Source organism: Gymnogyps californianus, chromosome 2 (assembly GCF_018139145.2).
Source record: "Gymnogyps californianus isolate 813 chromosome 2, ASM1813914v2, whole genome shotgun sequence".
NCBI classification, from domain to species: Eukaryota; Metazoa; Chordata; class Aves; order Accipitriformes; family Cathartidae; genus Gymnogyps; species Gymnogyps californianus.
The window spans coordinates 65,552,493-65,573,486 of NC_059472.1; the positions used below are offsets into that span (position 1 = coordinate 65,552,493).

Below are 20,994 nucleotides of genomic sequence, written 5' to 3' on the forward strand. Positions count from 1 at the left end.
GCCCCGCCCGCCGGGGTTGCCGTTCCGGGGCGCGGGGGGCGGCCGATCGGCGTGAGCGGGCAGCATGGGGTTCACGGTGGCGAGCCTGAAGGAGGCTATCAAGTACATGGTGGAGTCGCAGGGCTTCGACCGGGTGCTCCGCAAGGTACGGGCGGGCCGCAGGGAGAGGGCGGCGGGCGGCGGCGCGGCCCGCAGGAGGGAGGGCGTCCCGCCGGCGGCTGGCCGTTAACGGCAGCCTCTGACTGGAGAGACGGCGGTTCGCCCGAGGCGGGGCCGCTCGTTTAAAAGCCGTTTTTCCCCCCTCCCAGAATAAAAGGCTGAACCAGGGTGAGGTGTGTTGTTTCCTTAGGCGCGGTCTCGCTGTTGGCGACTCGGCCGAGGTCTGGCGAAGCCGTGCTGTCCCGCCGGGGCAGTGCCCGCCTCAGGCGCAGCCTCGGGCGGGCAGCGGCCTGGCAGACGGTGCCCCCCGGGCCAGGCCGCCGGAGCTGGAGAAGGCCGAGGCCTGCGGTGGGTTAGCTGAACCCCGACCGCGGAGGCATGGCTGCGGGCACTTCAGGGCCCGCCGTTGTTTTCCCCGGATTCAAGATCTCCGAACGGGGATGTGTGGCAGTGATGGCAACACACGGTAGAAAACATAATTGTTATTCAATAACTCTTTTTAAATACTTAGAGCTGCTTTCCAGTACTTCTCTGAAGACGAGGATTGTGCTGAATAACCTTCCATGAGTTATTTAGTAACCAGTATTCTTCCCTTCATAGCACCCGTGACTTGGCTAACTTTCAGGACTGTGAAATTATGAAATAAATTATTACTCTTCTCTGTTTAAAAATAAAAAAAGTAGCTCATTATAACATCTCACACCTCACCTTGAAGTCAGACTGAAAGCACAAGCACCTCAGTGCTCTGTGAGTTTCTACACAAGGCCTAGTATAAAGAAATGTGTTTGACTTGTACGGCTCTAATGTAATGCTACGTTATGATCAAAAAAGTTGAAATGCCATTACTGTGTTGTCTTAAATTTTATAGTGTGCAGTAGTGTAGCTGCTGTGTAGGGTGGTCCTGTGAAGTAGTTGCAGTGTTCTCATTAAATTTTGCAACGCTAGAATTCTCCATTTAATTCCCATTCATTTGTGTAACTGTGACGTGGAGTGATGCAGTAAATATATCTAAGAAAACCAGCCATGTCAAAATTTATATGTTTTGCATTGTGGAGGAGCAAATGTAATATTGGAAGCACTGCTTTCATTGACAGCTCCATGATGCGATACATTTAATAGAAAGTAACTATTTGCAAAACAACTCTTATTGTCTTGTTTCCCCAAGACATTTTGGTCTTGTATATAAAAAGTATAAAGCTTCAAGTTTAAGAAGCTCATTTATTTATAGAGTCCAATTAGTTCTTAGTCACCTCTTCACTGTGATAACTTTTCTCTCCTTAACCTCAAAATCGTACTAAGTGGAGAGCAAATGCAGTATTTCAGCTCATAAAGGTAACTGGCTGGAAGTGAGCCTTGGGAGACAGGCTTCCTACCTTGCTCTGGAATACTTATAGAATTTTTCTGCAATCTCCTCCTAGAATTATGATGCTATGAATATAATCATAATAACAATAAAAGTACAGTTTTGTTTGAATTTAAAGTATCTGCTGTTTTTCTGGGAGATACCTGAAGCCTTTCTTACCATAACTAAATATGACTCAAAATTTTTCCTGTTCTGGAGAAGACAGATTTTAGTCTGAAACTTTTCAGCTCCAGCATCAGACTTGGTTTCTGGTTTAATTCCAATGTGGTATCTACATAGGGCTTAACAAGTGTGGGTTTTAAAGCCCCTTTCTCCAAAGAGGTAGTGCATCGCAGTAGTGGCTGGAACCCGAAGCAGCATACCGTTCACTGAGACAGACGCGTGGGAGGACAAGCACAGAAGGGCTGTGAGAAGTACAAACCAGCAGCTCTAGCTGTGTCAGTCCTGGAAGCGTTCAAATACTGAACTGTTTCCGTCAAGGAGAGCAGGCAGCTAGTGCCAGATCAGAGCAATGACAAATGAAACCAGATGCTTTCCTTGCCTCGCTGATGGATTGGAGCGCTCCCTGACAGTAGTGGAAGCCATCTGCTCCCAGTGTCAAGCATCAGTAAAGTCCTCATTAGAAATTCTGTCAGAAACTTAGGCCTCCAGTCAGTGCAGCGCAGCATGCCTGGTTTAGGACTTGGGATTTTCGTGCATCAGGGTGCTATTTCTATATTCAGACACCGCCTCAGCGATTTCCCCTCTGTTTAATTCCAGCTTTTTCCATTCGTAGATGGACTGTGTACTACATCATCGTTTGTCTTAGTATCATTTCTCTGCAAAATTTGGATAAACTTTGGCCTATCAGAAAGGGGCATTGGCTGAAACTGAGCTCTTACACTGCGTTATAAATAAGGAATAGTGAAACTGGCGACATTTCAATCTTGATTCCTTTTAAGGTTAAAAAGATTTAAGTCAACTTAGCTGATACGGTATGGAAACATGTAAGTTAAAAAAAAGCCTTTGTAAAAAAATTAGAAAATCAGTAGGAATTATAAGTATTATGCCCACATTTCACTTGTTACAGTCTAAAGGTACTTCAAAGTCTTGTGCTGAATTTGCCTCAGTTTTGCATCTCCTTTCAGATTTTTAATATATTTCAGATTTTGAATATAGTGCTACTAACTGAAGAAACTTGAAAAAAAGATTTTAAAATACTGAATTGCAGTAACTTCTTGGTCTCAAAAATCCAGCTTCTTGTGTTGGTTACAGGGGGAAGCATGGTACCACAGATGTACTGTGATTTTCTATTTAACACCTATGGGCTGGAATAAAAGTGTATATGCAAATCACGATGCTGTAATACAGTGTGATACAGCCTTGGATACTTCTCCCCAGGAATACAAATTTCAGTTCAGGGAGGCCAATCTGATTAGCATTTCCAGTGCTCATTTCAAAATACTGATTTTTACTGAGGTTGCTCTAGTATAATGATTAATGAATTACTGTCAGTCTCGTTTCCATTTTGTGAGCTAACAGATACACCTTCACAACTGTGGTACACGCAGATAGTCAGAGCAGTTTTGTGTTGCCTCTGATCTGGCTTTTCAGTCACAGATTAAAGCAAAAGGCAAACTGAAGAATGTTGTCTCCTAAGCAATTCCTGAGAGCATAGCAAGTATTTAAGTTTTGCTAAGCTGTCAGTTTAAATATCTGCACTAGAAATACAAATTTTTCTAAGGCAACAATCTTCTGCTCAAGATTTATGGACATACCTAATGTGACACTTGAATTACTATATTTTTCATCTTTTAATTTGTCTCATGAGTCCAGAATTAAACAAAATTTACTTTCAGTTTCATTCAGGGCAGTATTGGGTGTTGGTACTATTGTCAGTAAGCTTTTTATTCCTTTTTTGGTTATACAGATGAAAATTCTTTCTGCAACTCCCGGAAAAATTGTTTGTGAAATGAAAGTAGAGGAGGAGCATACAAACAGAGGTGGCACATTACACGGAGGTTTGACAGCCACACTTGTGGATGTGGTGTCAACAGCAGCATTGATGTACACAGAAAGAGCAGTGCCCGGGGTCAGTGTGGACATGAACATCACGTAGGTATCATCCACCATGTTTACCAGAACATACTAACTTTTCTTCCCCTAACACGGTATTGACTCCATTGTATTTCATTTCTGTGCTGTAGTACTCACTTAAAAAAGGTGTTTTCTTTGGTTTCAGAAGTCTTGTTTTGATAAATTAAGGGGGGATTGCATTTGGGGATATTGCTGTTTGGTTACAAAATTCGAGTTGGACCTTCTTAAGCTTTTATTTGTTACATGCATTTAAGAGATGGTACCCATTCATTCATAGAATGTAAAGGGATGTTGATACGTGGTAAAGTTTAGTCTTATGAAATTGGCTCAACTTCTGTCTTCACTTGTGAAGATATGTTAGAGCGTGGCCTCAAACACCAAGATCTAGGGTAAGCAGCTTTCTATAAACCCTTTTTTAGTATTAGTCCATAAAATGTTAAAAGAAGAAAAATATTAAAACAGGAAACAGTTTAGCTCCGTTGTATGCTCACGTAGAGGGTGAATTACAGGTTGAATCAGAATTTCTCAGTGGAGGAAGATTCCTTTGCTCTAGGTCATTTAAAGGTAGTTTTATACTGAGAATATTTCTTCCTGTAATGCAAATTTAAAGCACAGTGTCTTTAAAAAAAAAAGTTGTTCTGAAACCTTCTTTGATCATGCTATTATAACTTGTCAGCTTTGATTCATTACTTTTAATGAAGAGGTTATGACTGATTGGAACTAAAGTAATCCTACTTGGAGTAACTAACACAGAGCATTAAAAATCTTGGAAAAGTAACCTGTCATTTGAAACTGTCTTTTAAAAAAAAAAAAAAGCTTTGAAAGCATATGGGGAGTGATCTCTATCTTTACCACGTTCCCTCCTTTCTCCCCCAGCACCTTCTGGTTTCTTCACTGGGCAGGTGGGACTGGAGTGTCTATTTAAGCTTTATACTACCACTGTGATGACTAAGAAATTACTGGAAATGAAAATCTGAAATTCTCCTATGATTATGGTTTTTTTCCCTACAGTAGTATACCAAGAGGCCAACATGTGAATTATTAACACTATCAAGTATGCCTACCCAATTACATAAGGGCTAAAATCTTAAGAAAGTGCTTTCTCTGGAGGTGATCCAAAATGATTGAGTAGCATAACCTTTAGGAAATGTTATGTGAAGCAATATTAATAGCTTTGTTTAACCCAGACTACTGCTTTCATTGAACAAGTGATACTGGATGTCAAATATTGCTATAATACAACTTTTTCCTTTTTGGGAAGGAGCTTTTTAAAAAGTTGGCACGAGGAAGCTATTTCAGTAATGGAAAGAACAGAGAGAAACAGGGAAACTTTTTTTTGTTTTAATTACAAGAGGATCAGGAGCAGCCTCTGAGAATGAAACAAGACCGAAACCCTGCCCCCATCAACTAATGGGGCTTGTGCTACATCAGCATTAGGCATGACTGACATACTTTTGACATGGCGTCATGTATAAAAATGGACTGGTTGATGAAATTTATCTCAGTAAGATTTATATCCAGCAATTATACATTCTCCTCTGTAATTCTAACATTTGAATATTGTTCCCTTACCTCAGATCATGGTTGGATCATGTTCCACCTAATTCTTTCCAGGCTTTTTGTGGGGGAATTTCTTCCTACTCCCTGGAGAGTGTGTTTTAAAAGCATACCTTCCTACTCATGTAAATAAAAACAAAGAGTTGTCTAATGAATGGAAACAGCATTAAACCTAGGAAGTTTGAAGGCCTCCCAGTTTTCCACGACTTTTCTCTGACCAGGGTATGGGAAGCAGTTAACCTATGCTTAGGTTCCATACAGAAATGACCTTCTGGAGCCTTTGTACAGAGACATTTTGCAGCTGAACCAGCCAGACTAGTTTAGAAAGGCTGTAGGGAGCCAGCAGTGACTGGAAAAGGACTTGGAGCTGAACTTCTAACTGAGGTCTTTGATACCTAATTGTTTCTGTTCCAAAACGGACTTTTCCTCAGCACCAAGCCAATGGGTTTCTTTCTATCCTCCATTTTCTCAGAGAGCTCTTATACTGAATTACCACTGCAGTACTTAGGGCAACTCAAGTACTTTAAGAAGTGGGGATTTGCAAGCAGGCAGGCAGAGAGAGATGTGTCTTCATTACTCGCTTTTGCTAATTCCCTTCATGATAATCTAAAATGCAGGAATATTCTTGGATTTGTGCTCTGTACAGCCTCTTACCTGTTCATTTTGTTCTTCATTGAAGATACACTTCTGCTGCTAAGATTGGAGAAGAGATACTGATTACAGCTCAGATTTTGAAGCAAGGAAGAAACATTGCATTTGCCAGCGTGGATTTAACAAATAAGGCAACAGGAAAGTTAATTGCACAAGGCAGACATACAAAGTATCTAGGAAATTAATATAAGAAAGCAATTTAAAAAATAATAATGTTGGGCTTAAGAATCCCATATAGAATGATTGTCTCATTTATGCAATAAGACATCATCTGCACAAAGTTGTGATAGTCTATATAAAGTGAAGTTGTCTCACTCCCATAATACGTGAACAAATTTCTTAATTACCACCAGAATTGCTACAAGTCTAAAATTAGTGCCTATTTTCGGATGAACAACGGAGTGTGATAGCATGGGGATGCATCTGGCTTTTTTTGGTCAAGAGAGCAGAAGGGAAGAGCCTTTGGACCAGCCATATGGTTTACCAGCATGACAGCATTTTAAGAGATCTGTTTTCTTTGCCTGTGGTGGTGGTGTGTGACAAAGCAACCCTGCCTTCGGGCCCATCAGTCACATTCAAACAACACTATATATGTTTGCACACTAAACTACTTGTTCTGTGAGATGGTAGTACAGAGTTCCTATAACATAGTGTGAAACTGGTTTGAAAGTGTAAAGCAGGCTAATACAAAATGTAATTTACAATTAACTGATGCTGTAACAAATTCAAAAGTATTCAATAAAGCTTTCTGAAACTACCTTTTTAAAGATTATTTAATAGTTTTGTAATCTCTTTGTACTGAGCCAAGCTTGCCAGCATGGAGTGGTTGAGAGAGGGTGTGGTGGAACCCTTGTACACAAATTCACCTGAGATTTCATCATCTCCCTGTGATTCCTGAATGTGAAAATGCAGTTACATCGTCAGGGCTTTTCCACCTCTACCTACCTGAAGTGCTGGCTCTATTTGTTTAAAAATGATCCGCTGAGAGTTAGAAATGTATCATCAGAATAAATTTGGTGAGCCTTTCATCAGGCTAAGGCTGTAGATTGTCTGACTTGGGTTGAATGTAGTAGAGTTAAGCTGCTCTTTATCAGCTGAAGACTTGTCTCCTCATGCACTGTTGTGGACAGGTTTAACTGCTTTCTTCAAACTGATGACAAACAATCCTTGGCAAGACTATCACACTGTAATAAAAACAGCGATGCTACTACATATGCAGTGCAAGTTTACATAAACCGTGACCTTAGTTTTTCTTCTCTAGTGAGAGATTTGAAAAAGTTAATCTACACTAGTAAAGAGCATGCATCATTCTTTTTGTCATGGAAGCTGACTCATTGTCTTCAGTGATTTGAATTTTGTGATTAAATGTGCAGTTAGGGCTTTTTTTGTGCCTTCCTAAACCTAAAGAAATTAATTTCCAATGAGTTAAGTGACCTGTTCATGCAGACTGATTTTCAATATGAAGTTGAACAAGTTCACTAATATCAGCAATCTTTCCAAAATGACTTTCAAACAAGTGATATAGCTGATGACTTACCCTTCAATGGAAGTCCTCTAAAAAAAATACCTACAGTGGGCTCAGGCTATCAGCATGTATTTTTGCTGCAAGTTTAGAACAGTTGTTCATCATATATACATTCTCAACAAAAGCTTTTTCTCTGAGGCTGTCTCAGAAGCATACGTGGCTTACATGCTTGTGGCTAGTTGAACTTTTAATAGTAGCATCCTTTCTTCAGCAGTACATTTGCAATTATTTTTTCCCCAGTACTTGCACTCATGCTCAGAATCATCCCTGAATCCCATTTATAGAAACACAATGCCTTGCTAAAGCAGTTCTGTGAAGATGCTTATTACAGGAGCAACCTTTGTTGTTTTAAATCTTTCCTGTATGCTTTACTGTATTAAATTGTTTCTCACTTTACAGCTTCCTCTGCCTGGAGCTCTACTATGAGTCTTAAGCATCTCCAGCTCCTCTACAATTACTAGAATGAGCAGACAGAGAGAATCCATCACAGCATGTGGACACACCTAGTGGGTTTAGCAGTTGCTGTTCTGGTCATCTGCCTGTTAACATGTTCTGGCACCTCCAATCAACTTTTTTCTCATTCTTAAGTTTACCTTTTTTCTTCCATAGGTTACCCATGTAGTAGAGTGCAAGGAAATAGAAGTGAGGATTAAAACTGCTCCCCCAACTACTTACAAACCCACCCCCCTCACTGGAACACAAGAGTGATTTTGACTTACCTGAAATAAAAGGCAGAGGGTGAGAATGAAGGAGGTGCCGAATTCAATACATGCCAAAAGATTCAGAACTCTCACAGCTCTGTGTGCTGGGCCAACTCTGTCCTCGTGTAACTGTCCCACCGCAACTTAACATGACTTCCCTCAATCAAAGCTGGCTGCCTCAGGAACCTACCACAGTTAAGTGGTCTCATTTATCACTTAGCATTCATCATATCTACATAATTACAATTGAAAAGTGTCCAGGCAAATTAAAAGTGGCAAACCTCAACATGGAAACAACTGTATCCTCCTGTTCCCATTTGAGCCTGGCAAGGACTGTTGGAGGCTGAGAGGGAAACAGAAAAAACCCCTTCCTGAAGTAACAAGTGAATTCTGTTCTCCCTTGTAACAGACTATTCAACCCAGTATTTTAGTGCTGCCTAATTAATAAGAAAAAGGGACATCACTAATATGCAGGCCAGTTATTTTAGAAGTGGTTCATTAAACTGATTATTTTAAGACAACCTTGTCTGCTATCCCTCCACCAGCAGCAGCATGTTGACCTCGTAATTTATTTCACAACTTAACTTAGGCTTGGAGATGATCTTAGGAGGAATTGTCACCATTGAGCTTGCTTAGCTTTGGGAGTAAACCGTCAAACATCAGACAATATTTGGAAGTGTTCTTTACTGATTTCACCCTAACCTACATGTTGAAAAATCTGCATCTTACCCTAGCTGAGCCTCAAAGGAAGTAATGGAAAAAAATTACTGTAATAAGGACAAATGGTACATGGTTCCACCTGGCAGCAGAACGAACGGATCTCCTGCAGGGCTGACCTGGTTCCATCACTGCAGATTTAGGCATAATTCCCTTACAAGCAAGCAAATAAACTGACTTGATGAGATCATCTTGTGATTCTTATTAGTACACCAGATTACATATCTAATAACTAACAGACATCTGTAAGCTCCGTATCTTACAGCTGCAAACAAGACTGTCCTTCCTGTATTGTGCTGTTTGGGTTTTTTTTTTTCCCTGATCTTTTTTTTTTTTTCAAACGTACCAAACACCTACATCATACTCCTTGATGTCTAGAGGTCTGTCCTTATGGAGGGCCACACTTTTCACATAGTGGTATGCGACATGTTGTGGAACAGTTTGTCTCTATCAGTGAAAGTAACTGCAGCTTCCCACTTCATGCAATATATTGGTCAGCCAAGTGTTTCATGCTGGTTTCACATCACTACTATTGCACGAATGCATTCAGACTGACAGCCAGGTATTCGCACCGTGATAGAACTGTGCATTACAGATCACTTGAGAAAATGAGGAATCTGAACAGAATCGTTCCCACTGGTGTTTAAAACCAAGAGTCCAGATACTAATGAGGGCAAATACCGATCACAGATTAAGGTGCTGTGAGGAGGAATTTAGTCATTAAGGATTCCAGCTCTTGGGAAGAAGGAACTTGTCAGCAATAAACTGGGGAAAGGAGAGGGTAAGGAAGGCACATCACTGCTGAAACAAGCATTAAACTGTTCGTCTTTCAGGTTGAGCCACCTGTCACAGGGGTCTCAGGGCTGAGCTGCTTCACCTAGGTTACTCTGAATTTAATTATGAGCTAGTTGGTTTACAATTCTCAAATTGGCAAGTATTACTACCTAAAGGGGATGGGGGGGGGGGGGGGGGGGGGGGGGGGGGGGGGGGGGGGGGGGCAGGGAGAATTAGGCTGTTAAGTAACTGTTCTGAACAGCAGTTCAATTCTGTTCAGCTTCACTGCCTGGGTCTGAGCCACTGCCAGGGCATACGGAAGAATTTCCAACTGTGTTTTATAACTAACCATTTTAGAATTCTCTTTCTGCAGAAACCATTTAGCCAGTAGAAAGAAACTCCAAAACCTCTCCCTTACCTCACTGTCCATGGGAATGAAGAAAAAAGCACTTTGATTCCTATTTTGCTACTTAAGAGTTCAGAGACAACATGACAGTTACTACCTTTGTGATTCTGTAATGCATTCACTGAATGAATGCTGTTACCAGCTCCCCTGCTCCCAAACTACCATGGTTGTGGGACACTGCAGCATATACAGTTCTCGCCTAAGCCAGAGCAAGTTTCCTGCAAGCTCTAATCAAACAAGGCACATTGGCTATCCTCCAGAAGAAAAAACAAACCCCCCTTTTTTTCACCAAAACAGTACCTGGGGCTGTACCACTGTAGTAAGATTCTGGATCTTTGATTTCTTTTGCTTAAAAGCAGTAGTTCAAGAGTCCAGAAAAGCAGCTGGTAGAGCAGGTGCTCTAGCATACAGTAATTGTGCTCAAATTAAGGGACCTTTCCATACGTAAATCCTTTCCAAGCAGAACTAGGTCACAGATATCTTCAGCCCTAAAAAGCATTTCAGTCAGCCATGCAGAAGAGAAATGATGCTTGCTTATCACTTAGCTTGCTTCAGTTAACCTGCAGAGCTGATGCACCCCTCCACAGCGTCAGCGCTGTACAGTCAGCCGTGTGACCTCCCAGCTGTGGTGCGCAAATCAGAGCGCAGTACATACTACTGTAGATGGAACTGCGGTTTCCTCCTTGGTATTCCTGACAGCAGAGAGTTCATCTGTACTCCAAGAACACCACAACACGGAAGACAAACACCGAACTAATGCAAAGCACCCAGCCCCTGGGCACTACAGCAGGGAAAGAGCTAAGGGAACTTCCAGTTCCAGTGTAGAGGCTTGCTCGCTCTGAACCTTTTAACTCAAGAGATGCTGAACTCCTGCAGCAAAGTGAAGTAGCCTAGCAGGTACGGAAGACACCTACAAGCTGAGGCCTTGCTCTCCCAACACCAGCATGGCATCAAGTAGCACAGGTGCAAATGAAGGCCAAACCTATACACAGAAATGTCCTTTTTGTGTGCTAATGATACTAAGGGACAAGTAACAACATTGGCCTTATGGTTTGGGAAAGAGTGGTTTATATGTAAAGATTACTAAAATGAAAAATTCCACAAAAGGAATTCTAGAATAAATGCCACTCAGGCTAGTACCATGCCTCAAACATCCATGCTGAACTTGTTCTCCCTTTTGTGTAACACTATTAAAACCCTTTATCTCATTACTTCATCCCAGAAAGCTGTTCCAGAATCTGTAGGCTTATACAGCTTCTGAATTTGCTGCTGCAATAAATGCAAAACTAGAAGTGGGAGAAGCTTTTCCAAGCTAATAAAAAAAATAGCAATTAAGTGAGCTCACACCACACGTCTGTCTGATTAGTGGATGTAAATGTAGTCTAGTAATTCTTGACTTTAACAACTATCATGCTAGTGGCAGGAACCTTAATGCAATCTTAAATGAAGCCTGTAACAGTCCGTTAGAATTATCTCACACTTAACGAGCAAAAAACCCCTAAGCAACCGTTCTCACTGTTCAACCCCCAGAGATCCAGATTTAACGTGAGATGGCGTTCATTAACTGCAAGTAACCTAATGACTCAGCACACAAGTGCAAGACAATGCAGTGTTCTCCCGGCAGCATAACAGACATGGGCAGGGAAGGATGCCTGTACAGCTCACAAGCTGGGAGTACGTACAAGGAGTAGGAGTTTATGGCACTTCGATCAGGTTTTAAAGTAATTTTAAAACTAATACATTATGCCTTAATGTGTCAACAAAAAGATGTTGTCATTCACAAGGATCAGAGCACCTACCTGTAGTGAAGACTGATCCTCTGCTTGTTTTCCATTTTGTAAATACAGATCAAGTAGGTCTTTCAGAGATTTAATTTTTTAAAAAGTCTAGAAAATTGAAACTGGCAAAATTACCATCTTTCCACCAGCTTTGTTTCTAACAGGCTTAACATTTTGCTATGCAAAAAATCAACTTGTAGCAAGAGATCAGTACCTTGATCTAAAGCTTTCAATGCTCAAAGATTAATTCTAGTTTTAGTAATCAATTTTTTTCTTTTAAGAGAAACACTGAGTAATCCCAATGTGTTTCTAGTACCTGATGTATCACTTAACACAGCAATTTTAGTGTAACAAAATAGCTTTCGAGAAGCCATTTATGCTTTGTTTGAGACAGATGTGACAAAGGGCATCAACTGCAAACTAGCTACAGGCCTACTACATTTGGGCAATGCTTGTACAAGCAGTTCTGTCCATCTTACCGTATTTTTGATAACACTTGCACAGCTGAAGAAGCTTGAAAAGTGAACGGGAACTATACAGCCATGTCCAGGCTATGACATTTAAGAAGTTTCTCCTCATCATCTGGGAAGCACCCGACACAAGCTTCCCTTCACCAGACACTTCATTTAGATGCAAGAGATTTAATGGGCCTCTGTCTACTTAATTTTGCTGCCTCCACATTTATCCCTGCCCCATTCGCACTTGTCAAGTTCACATGACAAATCCTCAAGCAATAGCCTGGTAAAACTCCCATATTCAGGTGAGATATTGAGCGTATTTCAATTCTCGGTATTAGCATATCCAAAGGAGTCACACAAGCAGCTGACAACAGGTAGTAACCAAAATTCTTGTCTTATAAAAGAGCCCTTTTTGTATTTACAAACAGCTCCACTGAACAAACTAATTAGGTTTACACAGTCACAAACTGTGCTTTGTAAACATCAGTTTTGTGCGAGAAAACCTACACTTTAAAGTTAAGAAAGCTTACCAAAAAGCCACTAAGCTGATACAGAGGGCCTGAAACCAAAAGCTAGATGTTGTGAACTGCTTCCATTCACTTCTGAAGGGCATTTTGCCAAAGAAACTTAACAGAAGAATATTCTAAGGTTGAACTAGAAGCTCCGTTGAGAAAGAGTGGGACAATTCCAAGTTTAATCTTTTCCCTCAAAAGTCATCCTGTTTAAGTCGAGAAAAGAGACACCTTTCAAAGATGCCAAATGATTTCAGAACAAACTCTCATACACTCCCTGAGATTCTCATGCTCTGAAGCTTATTGTTCCCCTTTATCTTTTTTTTCACAACTTCTACAATGCAGATGGCTAACAACTCAATCTGATAGCACAGCAAAAGCATAACGTTTGTTAGCTGGGCAGAATGGACCACATTTAACAAAATCAGTATTATACAACTATGTTCTCTCAAGAAAACACAGTATTATTTAACTCTGGGATCACTAGCATGAAGAACGAATTATCAGCCTGTGCGTTTTATGCATCCCATACAAAACTAAAAAAGCGATTAAACTGAGCAGATTGTTCCCTGTAATACAGGGAATTAAAGTTAAGAATCATACCATTGCTGACACTTAAAAGGACTGTACACAGCCACTGAGGCCAACATCTTGAGGCTTTTTCTAAGAGAAACCAGAATGAAGAAAACCAAAATTCCTAATGCAAGAAAACTGCTAAGTCATTTTCTTTGCTAATCAAGATAACTATGGCCATATTCTCACTGCTCTGAGATCATGTCCAAAATGACAAATTAAGATGAAACAAAGGGATTGCACTCAGGAAGCAAAATCCAAACTCGTGAAACTTGAATGTTCAAGACTTACAAAACCTATCTCAAGCTTCATGTGGACACTTTGTATTGTGTCTTACAGGCCATTCAAAGAAGGGGTACTTAAAGCTGAGAAATTTTAAGTACTATTAGCAGGTATGGTGGTTACTAAATATTCTAGAAAGTCTTAGCATTCTGTAGAGCGGCATTTTCAAGATATTTCTTTGTAACTTAAGGCATTTATTAATGTGAAGTTGCAGCTTTCAGGTGGTGTTTTTCTAGGGTGCTCCAGTTTAACCTGTAGAACCTTATGACCAAAGAACTACAAATATGCACGTACCAATACAATAGTATGCTAGTAATTCAATTATTTGACAGCTACTTTTCAAAACAAACATGTTGCCCACATATGTAAGAACACCTTTGCCACTAATCTTTGTTCATCTTAATACCATTTTACAGTCTGTACATTTTCAGTGTTTGCAATGGGTGACACGGTCAAGATGCAAGACCCTACTAGAATTCAATTCATAGGATTTCCATAAATAAAACCAGTCATCTTTCACCTAATTTATTTAAGTTCCAATTTTTTCCAATTCCAAACAAAAGCTAAATACAAGTTTTAAACAGGTAAGCACTAGTTTTATCCAAAGGGAGCAGGCTTATGCAGTTTTACTCCAGTAAAGTACTCAACCCTTAAGCAGAGCCTTCTTGTCATCAAAACTATACAGTAGTCTTCCTTTTATCATTGCACAATCTTAAAATGTTCTGTCAGAACCAACTTTTGACACTCCAAACACTATTTTACATTGTTTTATAACGTCTATTCCAAAAGAAAAAAAAACCTCAATGGGTTTTCCGTAAGAAATGTTTTAGAAACCAGTATTTCCTGCACAGTTCACCTGCAAGTTTACAAGTCTCAACTCTCAAGAAAAAATAATCCTCTACCAACATTGTTTCTGCAGCTATTATTTTACTTTATTTTTAGCTGCTTTAGCAACTTCAGACTCCAGGTCTGCCTCATCTGTATAAATGCATCCAACTCAAAAGAACACTTTCATACAGTTATACAGCAACTTGGGGAAAGAGATCCAAAACGAAAGTGCCAGTAAACTTAGACATGGCCCAGCAAAATAAAAGAGGCAAAGAATGCCTACACATTAAATGAGATGCTTTTCTTTTTTTTAAGAAAGATTTCTTTCCTGCATTTACTTCCTATTGTAATAGCCACTTTTCTGTTCATTAAAATGAATGATAGTGCTCTTTGATACAATCATTAACAGCAAAGCTATAAGGCTTTTATACCTGTTACATTCACTTCTCACCCTCCAAATACTGATGGTTAACTTTATAGATGTTAGGGGGCATGACCAGCACAAATGGGAACACCATCACAAATGATCACCTTGTGCTTTCGGATACATTTGTTTCAGTGTACAGTCCCTTCATTTCACATTTTAGTAAGATGCTGATGCAGTGCAGAAGCGTGCAGAGCATCCTCTCTTTCACAAGGTCCATGCAGAAAACATCTAAAAAAAATTGTAAAGTTCTGAGATACAAATGATAAAAAAAATCCAGGATGATCAAGTTTCACAATGTATAGTGTTCTGAACATGAGTCCATTTTCTTCTAAATTCTGAAAGAATAAAGTGGTGAGGAAAGTGAAAATCCACTGCTGCATTCTGTGATCTTCCCCATTTTGCTGGCCAGTACCTTACTCTGGCATGTAAGGACGGAGGTGATCCTCTATGGTACCAACCGTCCAGTGAGTGAGCTGCTCCTGTGGCAGGTACAGGCAGATGCTGCATAACTTGAAGATTGTAGCTTTGTTTTTTGGAGTCTAGAGGCAAAGAAAACCCAAAGAAAAGCTATTAAACATGAAAGTTAACTCAAGACTAATGGGCAAACCCCTAGCAGATCCAGCCCAATTAGCAGCTTGCTGCTGGTTGTGGAGGAACAAAGACATTTAAGAGCCACTATTTCATCCGTATAAACAGCCTGAACTCAAAATTAATCTGTGACCTCTGATGTCTAAAATATTCTCACTATTCTGTTCATTCTTCACTTGAATAATGTCTGTAGTATCACCCAAATTAAGCCAATGTTTTAATTTTCCAAAACACTGTTAAGTCTATTTTAGAACTTAATTTTTAATACAAGAACATTAAATTAATTCTATGTGAACACATCTGTGGCCCATAGCTAGTTTTTGCATGTATGAATCCTATTTATAGCATAAGTTTCCTCTGAAACTGCTGAAATGCAAGCATGAATGCACGATCAATTTTTCTACTTGAGTATTTTGCAGTAAAATCACTGGTGTTCCTAAGAAGAAACTTAATGATTAACACACATTTCTTAACGAGAGGGACAAAATAAGCTTACCTGCAAGTGCTGTCTGTCAATGAAGAGAAACACTGACTGGTTAGGGTTGTTGACAACAATTCCAGTCTTGTCCTTTCGGCTCAGAACATGCAGAAACTGTTTTTCATAGTCACCGTGATGAAATTCAAACTTGGCCTGCATTGTGTGAGGGAGGGGAAGAAAATATTTATTAAGCTAAAGCTCACATTTAACCAATTTGTTTCCTTCAATCTGGGGCTTTACAACCACTTTTGTTTCTTTCCTTTTCTCATCTACAAAAAGCAGAAACTGGGGACCACAGCAATGACACACTTGAGTCTTGGCACAATTTAAAGAATTCCCTAGCTTCATTCTGCCAACACTCACGTTAGTCATTGCAATGACGTATTAACAATTCAAAGGTACAACTTTAACTGCATATATAAAACCAGATTTAGCTTGTTGTGGCAGAACATCCCTGTGCATCAACAGTACAGCACATTTCTTCCAACACCTTACTATTATTGCAGAACCTGCACAGAAAATGCATGTAACATTGTTCAAAAATCTGAATGTAAACAGCTAAAGCTGGGTTCTGAAAAAAGTCTAAAATGTTTAAATTTATTTCAAAGTAAAATTATAATGCAAAAATTCCATCCATTTCAGACCCTCTTTCATCTAACAAAATACATCAACTTGGGATACTCACAGAACCTTAATGACACCATCATATTTAGACAAAGATTCAATTGCACCAAGAGCCACATCTAATCCACTTCTACAAATACTAACATGATATATGTATTTATGCATACATGTCATTTGCAAAGGTCCTTCAGACACTTAATTTTGGAAGTGCTAATATAACAGCACATAAAGACAGGAAGCAGAATTTGGCATTCAAAACATTGACTGCTTTATAAATAAAAACAGACAGCAAACTTTGTAACATTCACAGAAGTCACAACTTACTGGTTAAGAAGAGAGAGTACTTATCCTCCCCTCCAGGTCTAAGTTACTTATTGAAGTTAAAAAAAACAAAAACAAATACCTGAACAGGCCTAAAGGGTTCATCAGATCCCTTCCACCGAGAAAACAGGAGACAGACTATCTTCTCAATATCATTACGAGGCCAAAGAATGAAGTCCATCTCCTGGGTACAGCCGATCACATCCTGTAAGTAGTAAAGTTCTGTACTTACATTCCCTCTATTAGTCAAAGATACAGATAAGCAACTTATCTATACAAGCACATAATTTAAAGGTGGTACTTATTACCATGTTTGTGTAATTTTCCATTTGTATTACTTCTAGCACAACTGAAGTCTTCCTTGCCTTCTACTGAGTTTTAATGTCAGTACCCAGTTTATATAAATTCCAACTTTAAAAAAACATTAGCAAAGACTATCTTCCAATATTCCTAAAGCAAAACCACTTAGTTGTACAGCAAGAGTTGTTGCAAGAATTAACACATGCCTACTAAAGGACAAGGATGGCAAGAAGATCTAATTCCCAAGGCATATTTGAATGAGACAGATGAAAGGTAAAGCTTGAGCATCACACTGAATTTCAGAATACATAGTCTGTTACCCTTCAAACTAGACCCCATAAACACATGCCCGCAGAACCCTCATGCAGCAGAAGAGTTGAGAAAATAAAAAACCAGGATTAGCCTTAAGATTCACAAAGAAAAGCACAAGTGTTGAAAAACTAAGATTCAGCAAGTGTAAAGAGGAACTTTACCCTGCGCATAGACTGGTAGCGGGGTGCATGAAGCTGTACTACATCCTTCTGCAGAAGCTCTAAGGAACTTTCCAAAGAATAGCTGGAATCCCGCACACCTTTCAGGATATTTTCTTCATAATTATTGGTCATGACTGGTATCACTTCAGACACTTCAAAAAGCGCTGACTTTTTCTTCTGAAAAAAGCACAGGTTACATTAAGATTACAATCCTTTCTAGGCAATTGTAGGTAACAGTTTATTTCAGAATTTGTGATTTTCTGTTAGCATTCATGTATAAAGTGTACATCACGTAAGTTAAGACTGACACGAACCACACTAAAGTTTACATGCAGAATTTTATAAATTAAACAGAATCAGTCCAACAACTTTTTATAAAAAAAGTTGAACATGTTTTTGTAGTCTCCAAAGATGCAGATTTACATGCCAATCTTGCAAACATTAAAACTCTATCTAAACATTAAACAGAACTGCCCTTTCATCATGTAGAACACATGACTTTGGGCTGACCAAGAGCCCTCTGCAAGGTTCTCTTTCCAAATCAAGCAACGCACTTTTTTTTTCCCCTTTGCAATACTTTAGAGTTGGCCTTTTATGAAAAGTGAAGTCTTTCAATGCCACATTTGGTAACAGTGGGTGATCAAGATCCAATCTGAAATTAGCTACAAGTCATAACCTTCTCAAAGAAGGACTATTTTAATTGGCTAAGTAACTTCTATACTCACTACAAATACTTCAGTATCTCCCGGGCAAGGCCAAAACATTATGGGGAATTTGGAAGAACAGTTTTTCCTGTATATAAAATCGCTTAAAGTTGTATGTCTGCTTCTAACAGCTTTCTTATAGCTCATGAGAAGTCTTGACCTATTTAAGAACTACATGACCGACAAAGCATATTTTATCAAATAACCCTCCGCACCCCCAGCCAGAACATACATAACAGGCAACTATTTGCTGACCAAGCTATGCTGAGCTAAACTCCCACTTTAAGCAAATGGGTACTGGATGGACATCTTCAGCTCACTGTGATATAAGCAAATTTTACAGGACTTCAAACAAGCATTTGCAATGAATTTCTACAAAGCAACTAGAAAGCAGTATGAATGCTTCAACTAAAACCATTAAAGTCATATCATCTAAGAAAATCTGTTACAACTGTTTAACATTCATATTTCTCTTTATTACTATGATACAGCACCAAGAAATTACATCCCACTATATCCATCTCTGTTTGCACTAGAACTGATGAACAAAAGTAAATTGAACTTAGGAATTCTAAGGAAACTTTTCAATTAAAGAAGTTGAAAGAACAGAGTCTTCATTAAAAAAACATAACTATTACAGCGAATGCAAAAACTATACATTGGAGGGGATGAAACAATTTCAGTGCTCATCTACATGCATTTCCTGCATTATGTACTCTGTTGCCATTTGCTTCTATCTTCACTTCCTCGTCATTTGTTCAGCACATTCATTTACTATAAGCACTGACTTCTCTTCACCTTCCGTGGACGGAAACTCTCCTACAATTCTGGGTCTACAGTCAGCTTTAGAAATATCACCAGACTCCCCACCCTGGCCCAGACACGCAGCATCCACCAGCAGACGAGGCAGCCAAGCAAACGAAGACTTCCTCTTTTCCCTCCCCACTCCCTTTCAAAATGGTAGCAGCAGTTTCACATATGCCTGCGCACTTGGGCCATTTCAATATTGCATTTTGCGACTCCTCCCTTCAACTGCCAGGTCTTCCCTTCTGCTTTAACCAGATAAACACAGTAACTTTAGCAATCGCTCCAGCCAGGTCTCCCTTTTCAACTCAACTGTTCACAGCCAACAATTACGCAATTCAGACCCCAATCAGGCTTAACGAATTACAGTATTAACTTTGAAAAATATTTCTCCAATACAGAAATTGCCAAGTAATCATTTAATGAGGCACTGGCACCCTCTGCATTACAAAACTACAAGCATACGAAAAGCCAAAAATGACAAACTAAGTAAATATTACGGCAATTAGCAATTAAAAAAATGTTAAAAAGTCAATGGAATCTATTAAGGATAAACCATAAGATGTGATCAGGCAGCAAGACTTTGCACAGCGTAGTTAACATGCATTGCACCAGACAACACAGTAAGACAGAAACATTAAAACCAAGTTACCTTGTCTTTGAACACAAAGGCAATGTACATCTTGAAGTCAAACTGGTCAGCTAAAGATTCTTTTTTCTTTCTAAGCTGAGCACGAAGTCTGTTCAGAGCTTGTTTCTTCCGGGAGTTTGGGTCCCCCATTTTGTAATACAGGTGGTACTAAAGCCTTTGGAAACTGTCATTAAACTATGGGCACCTTTTCGTAAGACTCAAGTACAACAGAAACAAGTCGTTTTATTCCTGCTAATACGACTGAACAGATAAAACGCTAATGTAACCCAAAACCGCACCTCAGGCAATATTTTACGAGAAAGTCGTATCGGAGGGGTCAAGAAACAAAGGAAGTCGTTGTCCAGCCATGGCTGGACAAGAGGTTTTACAACAAACCAAGAAAAAACCCTAAGAATTTTGAAGACAAAAATTTGAACAGTTTAGCCGCAGGAATAAGTGGGTAAGAATAAAAAAAAAAAACAAAACAAAAAACCAAAACAAATCTTATCACAATTTATGTGTACAATAAAAAGCAACTGGCACAAGCCCAATCCATGGGGGGGTACTTTTGCTCTGCTTACAAAAAAAAAAAATGAAGCTGAAATTACAAATTGCGCTTTACCCCAGCCAGATTCATGACTCTACTGATTATTATTCTCAGCTTTCCACTATTGCTATGTTGCCCGTCTTTTTTTTCTTTAGAATTATTACACTTGGTGGAGAGCAGAGAAAAGGGTGCAAAGGAGGAGTGCACATCCTGCGAGGTATGACATTTCTCTGCCAACAACAAAATCAACTACAGACAACACAGTGCTGGTTTGCAGGGGAGCAAAGAGAAAAAACAGCGGAGGCATTTCTAACTTCATCCTGCTCATCATCAGGCACATCACTGCCCTGAGGCTACTACTGCCAAAGAGAAGAGGGATCATGATGGCCATAGACGAGGGGCGGGCAAGGGTTCAAGGGACAGTATTATCTCACCTAGAGACTAAAACCCAAATCAGTGCCCCAAACCCGGGCTCCTTACCAGCGGGAGAGCCCTACATCCCCCAACACCTCACACACTCCCTGGGCTGCTGATCCCCCGGGGATCCTTCTCTCTCTGCTGCTGCGCTCCACAGCGAGCACGCTTAGCCGAGGCTGTGCATGGCCAATGCTTTTCGCTTCTCCTTAGGCCTCTCTCTACACAAGACGGCAGAGGCTGCAGCGGGCGGCCTGTGCCCAGGGCAGCGGGACACCCACAGTAGCACGGTGTCTCCCCTCTCACTTCATGGTCACGACTTG

General features: G+C 39.9%; 2 protein-coding genes across 3 annotated transcripts; one reads left to right on the forward strand and one right to left on the reverse strand.

The window, feature by feature from the left end:
• Positions 1-49: 49 nt before the first annotated feature.
• Positions 50-6,563, forward strand: ACOT13 (acyl-CoA thioesterase 13). Its single transcript, XM_050891861.1, has 3 exons — positions 50-145; positions 3,432-3,616; positions 5,835-6,563. The coding sequence occupies exons 1-3, from the start codon at positions 65-67 to the stop codon at positions 5,989-5,991; spliced, it is 423 nt and encodes a 140-aa protein (XP_050747818.1). The 5' UTR covers positions 50-64; the 3' UTR covers positions 5,992-6,563.
• Positions 6,564-14,041: 7,478 nt separating this feature from the next.
• C2H6orf62 (chromosome 2 C6orf62 homolog) lies at positions 14,042-20,083 on the reverse strand. 2 transcript variants are annotated; one of them, XM_050891803.1, is made up of 5 exons: positions 19,732-20,083; positions 17,572-17,748; positions 16,881-17,003; positions 15,872-16,006; positions 14,042-15,015 (listed from the first exon to the last, which is right to left on the reverse strand). In XM_050891803.1, the coding sequence occupies exons 1-5, from the start codon at positions 19,858-19,860 to the stop codon at positions 14,992-14,994; spliced, it is 588 nt and encodes a 195-aa protein (XP_050747760.1). In that variant the 5' UTR covers positions 19,861-20,083; the 3' UTR covers positions 14,042-14,991. The 2 variants fall into 2 exon arrangements, with proteins under 2 accessions (XP_050747760.1, XP_050747759.1); XM_050891802.1 differs by having other exon boundaries at positions 14,042-15,326.
• Positions 20,084-20,994: the final 911 nt, after the last annotated feature.